This window comes from Aedes albopictus, chromosome 2, assembly GCF_035046485.1.
Source record: "Aedes albopictus strain Foshan chromosome 2, AalbF5, whole genome shotgun sequence".
Lineage (NCBI taxonomy): Eukaryota > Metazoa > Arthropoda > Insecta > Diptera > Culicidae > Aedes > Aedes albopictus.
Genome location: NC_085137.1, coordinates 160105207 through 160114085, shown reverse-complemented (window position 1 = coordinate 160114085; position 8879 = coordinate 160105207). Strand labels below are relative to the sequence as shown.

Below are 8879 nucleotides of genomic sequence, written 5' to 3'. Positions count from 1 at the left end.
TATACATGAAAATTAGGGTGGTTCATATTTTCAAAGAAATTGGGAACCAAACTTTTTTATTTGCAAGAATAACTATATACATTCTTCAGGATAGTTGTAGATCTATTAATTTTGAGCAAGTTTGCTGAAGACACTTTTTATGTAGCTTTTAAATTGACCGATCTAGAGGTATTTTTCTGAATAAGCTTCTGAATAACCGGTTTTCTGGCGTTAACTTTTTCAGTTTTTATTTATCATCAAAGTCGCCCAAGAACACTTATAGAGCATTTGGAGACGTGTCGTTTCGTGCGCTGAGATGGTCGTTATCTCTTTTGGTTCAAAAGTTACAGGCATTTTTCTTTAAAAATCATAGTTTTTTAAAAAGGTGTTATGACGGGTTGGGGCAACCATGAACAATATCTTTTGCCCGCATTCAAAAGAAGAAATGTTGTTATAAAACATATAAAAAATTAGAGGGGTGTTATTTTTGTAACTCAAGTGAAAAATACTTGAAAAGTGCCTATTTTTTCTAGAAAATCATCAGAATCTTTTGAACGGAATGACGTAGCACATTCTCATTTTTAAAGCTCCAAAAATGGTTCTTAGACAACTTTGATGAGAAATTTGAAACAAAAAAGATAAATCGTTTAAACTGTTTTGACCAAATTTGGAGCATTTTCCCATAGCTTTAATAGGGTGACGCTAGAACAAATCATTTTATTGCTTTATCTTTTTTGTTTCAAATTTCTCGTCAAGAATCACTTTTAGAGCTTTCAAAAACGCGCATTTTCGTGCGCTGAGAATGTTGCTACGTCATTCCGTTTAAAAGATATGAATGATTTTCTAGAAAAAATAGGCACTTTTCAAGTATTTTTCACTTGAGTTACAAAAATAACACCCCTCTAATTTTTTAATATCTTTTATAACAACATTTCTTCTTTTGAATGCGGGCAAAATATATTTTGTATGTTTGCCCCAACCCATCATAAACCCTTTTTAAAATTATGATTTTTTAAAGAAAAACACCTGTAACTTTTGAACCAAAAGAGATAACGACCATCTCAGCACACGAAACGACGCGTCTTCGAATGCTCTACAAGTGTTTCTTGGGCGACTTTGGTGAAAAATAGCAACTGAAAAACTTAACGCCAGAAAACCGGTTTTTCTTGAACCACCCTAAGCTTATTCAGAAAAATACCACTAGATCGGTCAATTTTAAAGCTACATAAAAAGTGTCTTCAGCAAACTTGCTCAAAATTGATAGATCTACAATTTTCCCGAAGAACGTATACAGTTATTCTTGCAGATCAAAAAGTTTGGTCGTATTATTAGGGACAACTTTGTAGAAGACCATATTTGCCTAAAAACTCATTTGAAGGCGTTGAATGCAACTTTCCTCGTAAATCTGGTTCGTGGACCACTGTGAATGTTCCAAAAATGTCTCTTGTTTGATTACAATTAACATTTCATACCGTTACTTTCGTTAACGTAACAACTTACGCGTGACCCCCAAAGAAATTTGCGTCAGGTCATAGCAAACATAAAATATAAACATAATTAACAAAACTAACTACTACTTTCTGTTTTAAGAAGGATGAAAAAGTGTTCAGCTAAAAAAGGGAACCAATACCCTGTTTCAGCCTTTCTCAAAATTCTTTATCAACGCATAAGCCGTTCAAATATTTGACAAAAACAAAAACCTGGTTTAATTCGATCGAATTTCCAATTGAGTTGTCCAAAAAATGTCTCACGAAACCTAATGCAAGCCTATCCATATACGTGAGAACAAAAGATGTTTACAAAGTTCTTACAGATAGATTAACACGGGAAATCTGAACACAAACCACTACCACACAGGAATTTGGATTGGTCAATAGTGCCATTCAGATGTTTTCTCTTTAGTTCATTTCTTGTCAAATATTCGAGTACACGGAGGGCGTTGGGGCCTTACGGAGTTTGCGAAAGGCGGCCCTATTTGCGAATTTGCCCTATATCTCAAACTGTCGGAGTTACAGGTTTTTTCCTGCGGAGTTTCAAGTGTTTGCAGAGGGTCCTCAGGAAGTTTCAGAGGTATTCAGGAGAACTTCGGAGGACTTTTGGGGTTTTCAAGAGATTTAAAAGATATGTCAGAGCGATTCAAGGGGCTTTAACAAATACAGTCAGGCCTTTTTTTTTACGCGGCCACGTAAATGAAAACTTCATACAATATTTTTTTCATCGTTTTATTTATGCATAATTCGTCGAGAAACGGCGAGCCTTTTTTTTATTTTAATTTTGAACTATTTTTTTTATGCATTCTCCGTGTAAAAAATCTGACTGTACTTCAAGAGGTATTAGAGGGTTTTTGAATTTGTTTTAGCGGTGTTAGGAGTGCTTCTGAGATTTTGTCACGGCAATATAAAGAAAAAAAGCTTCGTACCTGCCACGCTATCTACACGTGCAAAAAGGCCATTGGCAGAGGAAGCCCCCAATAATTAACTGTGGACATTGACGCAGCCCCCTGACACCACCCCCCCCCCCCCCCCCCCCCCGAAAAATTTTATGACTATATGTATGGTAATAAGAAAAAAAATAAACCACTACTACTGCCCTAATGACAAACACAGATGTATAGTAGACACACAGACAAACAGGCGTAAAACTCTGATAATTATCATCGTACATCGATTTAAATTTGATGGTTGGAGAAGTTTCTAAAAGAATTCCAGGGGGAATTCCTAAAGGAGTCCCAAAAAGAGTTCTTGTAGGCATTTTTAAAATATTTCTGGAAGTTGTTCCTAAAAGAATCACAGAAGGAATTCCCGGGTGAATCCCTGGAGGAATTCTTGAAGGAATTTGTAAAGAAACCTCATGATCAATCCCGGAAGCAATCCCAAGAGGTATTCCATAGGCAATCTCAGAAAATATTTCTTAGCGAATTTTTAGAAGAATTTCTGTAGGAATCCCCGGTCCGGGGGGATTCTGCATAAATAAAAAAATCTGAAGAAATCCATGTGTGCAGTAATTTTTGGACGAATTATTGTGGGTTTAGCACTAAATTGATTTCCGAAAAAACTTCATTGACTTCCACTGCCTTTCCTTTGCGTTAAACATAACGTCGGAAGTAGTGCGCTGTACAGTAAATCTGGTTTTCTATACAGCGCACTACTTCCGACGAAATGTTTAAGGCATAGGAAAGGCAGCGGAAGTCAATGAAGTTTTTTCGGAAACCAGTTTAGTGCTAACGCCACAATATTGAAGGACTCCTAAACGATTTTTGTACATTTTTTAAGAAATTCCTAGATTAATTTTTGAATAATTTCTAGTAAAATTTTCTGAAAGTATTTCTTGAAGATATTCCTGCAGAAATACTTCGAATAATTTCAGATGGACCTATTGGAGCAATATCTAGCGGAATTCTGGAAAGAATAAATGGAGAAGTTTGTTTTGTTTGTTTGTTTGTTTATTTACCAGTAGCGTAAAGGTGAACTTTTTTTGTTTGCTACCTGTGGTTCAATCGGGTGATACACAATAAAAACTTATCAATTACATACAAAACATCTATATAGGGTGCTGGTTCCCTTATTAAGCATGTGGCTCCCATTTTCATCCTACGAAAAACAAAGGATTGAAGCGTTGTTTGTTTTGTTTGTTATTTTTGTATTTTTTGTTAGGAGTGAGCACGCATGAAATCAAAAAGAACGGAATCAATCGGTGCTGTAATCGCTGGTTTTCGAATAGGACGAATATGGGAGCGTGAGATTACTGATGGAACACATACCCTATATAAAAATGTAGTGGCATACGTGGGACCACGCATAACTTGCGAACGGATGGTTCGATTTAGGTCGTCTAAGTTTTGTTCTGTTAGTTTTCACTCAAGGAAGGTTTATGAGCCAAAAAAACATGAAAAAATTGAGAGATTTTGAAAATCGGGTTTTCATACATTTTGAACGGGGACTTGGGCTTGGATAAAGACTTGAAACGTCAAAAAACGCAGTAGGCAAGACAAAGTTTGCCGGGTTCAGCTAGTCTTCTATCTATATATATAAAAATGGATTTCCGTCTGTCTGTCTGTCTGTCTGTCTGTCTGTCTGTCTGTCTGTCTGACCGCTATGCATTCGGAAACTACTGAACCGATCGGTGTGAAATTTTGCATGTGGGTATTTTTGGGGCCGAGGAAGGTTCTTAGCTTGGTGCGGGACCTCTCCGGTCTCTGGAACGGGGGGCTCCCATACAGATGACTTAGCGGGGGACGTCCCTATTGAGCTGTACGTCAAAAAACACAGTAGGCAGGCAGTACGACGTTTACCGGGACAGATAATGACACAACATGACTCTAACGGACCGAGAGAAAATGATCGCAATTACTTCAATTATGATGGCCGTCGGACGAGTGCCATATGATGATTGGGCTGCTGCGGGATCATTGCCGGGAATTCCGGAGGCTGGGGATCATATGCAAGTGGGTCAAGCAAGGCAAGAGGCGTCCGGTGGCCCTGATTCAGTTGGCTTCACACATAGGTCTGTGTGCTATGTTATGCTGATTCGGCTATGCGAAATGCAGAGGATCTCATTGGAGCTGGGGGACCTTCTGAATGACCCGGCCATAGTCAAGGTTGACGTTGACTCACTGAAAGATAATAGATTTCTGAAGAGCGACTACAACCAGAAGGCGGAGAGCACGCTGGATCTGTGGCACCTGGTCGATCGATGCGGAGAGTCGAGTCCCTACGAAATGGCAAAACTGGCCGAGAAAAAGCTTGGCGTCAAACTAGACAAATACTGGCGTATCAGGATTTCAAACTGGGAAAATACACAGCTCTCGAAACGCCAGATTAGATGCGCAGCCAGCGATGCCCATATGACGGTGGAGATGTTTCGGACGTTTGCCAAAAAGGCTGTTCCGCGGTGAGTATCAAGCACAATCCCTATTCAATCAAATTAGCGATAGATGCTAGAAAAAGTTGTCATCGTTAGCTATTAAAAATATTGAATTGGGGATTAACATTCCCAGATCAATATTTGCCAGCCAAAAACCTGGCTCACAACGACCATCGGCAGCTGGAATGTTTCTTCAACCAGAGGTTCCGCGACAGATTCGTGGCAAGTGACAATTCGAAGAGCCAGGGTAAAAATAAGACGCTGGATGTATCCATCGACGCCAAACGCACGATAGCGACCCGTGCCAAACCGCTGTACGACAATTATCTCATGTAGGCCTAGGAGGTGCTGAGCACGTGCGATCACAAGAAAGCCAAATGGTACATCAAAAAAGAGCTGGCGGAAATCGTAATTGATCAGTCGACTTATACTATCCGTCTTAAGTTCGAACCAAAGGGCACTAGGAATAGATAAATGACCCAATTTTGTTAGTCCCTTTTGGGAGCACGGTATTTGCTTTCCTTGAAAAGACGGGCCGGGGCAGGTTCCTAGCATGGTTTGAGACACCTTCCCCTCCGTGCGATGACCTTAAGCACTTTTGATAAGACGCCGTCCACAAATTACGTAACGCTCTAGGGGGAGTATGGGAGGTACAGTCGAGCATTACGGACCATACAAAATGTTTAGGATTTTCATACAAAAAATCTACTGAAAATACTTCAAATAGTCTACTATCCGGAATTTTGGTTCCCATTATGCCATTTGCCCAAATAGATCATTACATAGGACCACGAAAACATATTTTTCTTAAGTTTTGGAAACTCATTCCTCTAGGGATTGCTTTTAAAATTCCTCCACGAATTCTTTTAGAAATACCTCCAGGATTTCTATAGAGATTCCTCCAGGGATTCATCCAGGCATTCCTTCAGGATTTAATTCTGGGACTCCACCAGAAATACCTTTAAGAATTCCACCAGGAATTACCACAGGAATTCCAGCAGATATCAACTCAGGAATTCCTGCAGAATTTAACTCAGCAATTCTGGATTTCATCCAGGCGTTTCCTCCAGGATTGCCACCAAGAATCTCCTCTCCTCTTCTTGGCGTAACGTCCTCACTGGGACAAAGCCTGCTTCTCAGCTTAGTGTTCTATGCGCACTTCCACAGGTATTAACTTAGAGCTTCCTCTGCCAATGACCATTTTGCATGTGTATATCGTGTGGCAGGCACGAATATACACTATGCCCAAGGAAATTTCCTTTACGAAAAGATCCTGGACCGACCGGGAATCGAACCCGTCACCCTCAGCATGGCCATGCTGAATACCAGTGCATTTACAGTAGACGTTCGCTCGGTGCAAACGCTTTAACTGCAATGCTTTTTAACTGCAAGTCCGCTAAGTGCAACAATTTTGCAGTTATCGCACCGCTATCCGTCAAAATGAAATGTCAGCAGCGATGCGATGTTATTCGCATGCACTTTTGTTGCAATGCGATGTTTTTCTTATGCACATTGGTTGCATTCTGCAGCAACTGACAGTTAGGTGACGTCTGTCAGTTGTTGCAGTTATCGAATTTCATTCGGTAAGTGAAACGTAAACATGTTGCACTTATCGAACGTCTACTGTACCGCCTCGGCTATATGGGCCCTAAGAATGGGCCACCAAGAATACCTCCAGGAATTATCCCAAGAATTGATCCAGAAAATTCTCCAGGGATTCCTTTTTGAAATTCTTTCAAGAATTTCTTTAGTAATTCCTCCAGGAATTTTTCCAGGGATTGCTCCGGGAATTCTTCCAGGGTTTCCTTGAGGAATTTTTCCAGAAATTTCTCCTCCAGGTATTCCTCCAAGGATTCCACCAGAGATTTATCAAGGAATTGGTTCAAGGAATTCCTTCAGGAATCCCACCAGCATTTCCTCCAGGAATTCCTTCAGGGATTCTTCTAAAGATTCTTCCAGATATTCCTCCATGATTTCTTCTGATGATTCCTCCAATAAATCATCCAGATATGCCTCTAAGAATTTTTCATGGAATTCCTCCAGAAATTCTTCAGGAAATTCCTCCAGAAATTTCTCTGGAAATTCCTAATGGAATTTCTGCAGGGATTCCTTCAGTAGTTCCTCTGAAGATTTCTCAAGGATTCCTCGAGGAATTCCTCCAGTGATTCCTTCAGGTATTCATCTTGATTCCACAAGGAATTCTTCGAGGAATTTCTTCAGGATTGTCTTAAGGATTCCTCCAGGAAATTTACCTGAAAGTTATCCAGCGATTATTCATAAAAACCTCAAGAAACTCCTCCAGGAATTCCTCTGAAGATTTCCCAAAGAAATTCTCTGGCAATTTATTCAGGAATTTTTTTAAGAACTCATCCTCCCGGATGCATTATTCCAAGAATCCAGGGATACCTCCAATGATTCCTCCAGAGATTTCTCCAGGAATTGTACACTGTAATGAAAGGATGGCCTTTTGTTAACAAAAATGAAACAATAGATAGAATTTATTCAGGCAATTCAAACACAAAATGTATATTTCTCAAGTAAAAAGCATGTTCTGATAGAAAATCTGATCGATTATACATACACGACGTTGCATACCCTTTGTAGTCGATGAAATAGGGGAATTTGCCTATTCTTGGCCGTTTTGTTCTCTTCGTCTTTGGGGGTTTTTTGAAACCTATTGAACTCAGAGTTGGTCTCAAATCCTTCCCAGCTAAGCTGAATTATATGGCCAAGTTTCAGGCAATTTTGCTGACAAAAACCACCCATGACGAAGAGAACAAACCTGCCGATAATACCCATTGTCACCCTATTAGAACGATCGGCATGATTCCTTGCGCGGTTCAATTCGACTTCAGGGTGGCTATGTTTAGATGTATAAAAAGTTGGAAAAATAAAATACATAATTTATTAAAAAAAACTGTGACATTACTGATATATGCATGAGATGCAAAGAACAAAATAAAATAATAGTAAATGCGGTAGATGATTGTAAAAAAAACTACATCACCAAATGGGCAATACAAGGTTTGCCGGGTCAGCTAGTATATATATAAAAATGGATTTCCGTCTGTCTGTCTGTCTGTCTGTCTGTCTGTCTGTCTGTCTGACCGCTATGCATTCGGAAACTACTGAACCAATCGGTGTGAAATTTTGTATGTGGGTATGTTTGAGGCCGGGGAAGGTTCTTAGCTTGGTGTGAGATCTCTCCGGTCTCTGGAACGGGGGGCTCCCATACAGATGACTTTGCGGGGGACGTCTCTACAGAGCTGCATGTCAAAAAACACAGTAGGCAGGCAGTACGACGTTTGCCGGGACAGCTAGTATACTATAAATTCTTATACATTAATCACGGTTCCAAAACTCTAGACTAGCTGCTTTCGATACTGAGCGCTTTACCACAGGAGGTAACATGTTGTAATTTGTCACACCTCGAACGAAAAAAGAGTTGGAGTCGCACATCGAGCTGTTTGGTGGGGAGTCCCTGAAGAAATCTCTGAAGGAATACCTGCAGCCATACCTTAAAGGATCTCTGGAGAAATTCCTGAAGGAATCCTCAAAAACAGCATTTGAACAATCACTGGAGAAACCTCTAAAGATATCCCAGCACAAATCTCTGAATAAATGTGTGGTTGAATCCCTAGATGAATTCTTGAAGGAATCTCGGGATGATTTCATGATCACTGCAGTAAGCTATGGAAAAATCATGGAGGAATTGTTCGTACTCATAGTTAACGAAACTAGAAACAAATCTAAACCAGTCATTTTGATGCCTCAAAACTGCAATGCTGATTTGCACACAAATCGGACACCCATGCCGCTTAAAAGTCAGGCCCCCTCCTGAAAAAAAAAATCCTTGCTACGCCAATGACTGTGGAAGTGATCATAGAACACTGCTGTGAAGCAGGCTCTGTCCCAGTAGGGGACCTACGCCAAGAATGTGAAGAAGAAAACGAAGGAGAAGAAGAATATAGAGAAAAAGGAAAAGTCTTCAAGGGTTATTACGTTGGCCTAATGACTTTCACAAGATTAAAAAAACA

At 39.9% G+C, this 8879-nt stretch overlaps 1 protein-coding gene across 1 annotated transcript; it reads left to right on the top strand.

The window, feature by feature from the left end:
• The first annotated feature begins 3996 nt into the window (after positions 1 to 3996).
• On the top strand, positions 3997 to 5946 carry LOC134285933 (exonuclease 3'-5' domain-containing protein 2-like). The gene is made up of 2 exons (XM_062847491.1): positions 3997 to 4869; positions 4976 to 5946. The coding sequence occupies exons 1-2, from the start codon at positions 4292 to 4294 to the stop codon at positions 5070 to 5072; spliced, it is 675 nt and encodes a 224-aa protein (XP_062703475.1). The 5' UTR covers positions 3997 to 4291; the 3' UTR covers positions 5073 to 5946.
• The last annotated feature ends 2933 nt before the right edge of the window (positions 5947 to 8879 follow it).

Coding starts and splice junctions, on each gene's coding strand:
- LOC134285933 (XM_062847491.1), top strand. CDS start 4,292: ATGACTCTAACGGACCGAGAGAAAATGATCGCAATTACTTCAATTATG. Junction 4,870..4,975: donor GCCAAAAAGGCTGTTCCGCG/GTGAGTATCAAG, acceptor TAACATTCCCAG/ATCAATATTTGCCAGCCAAA.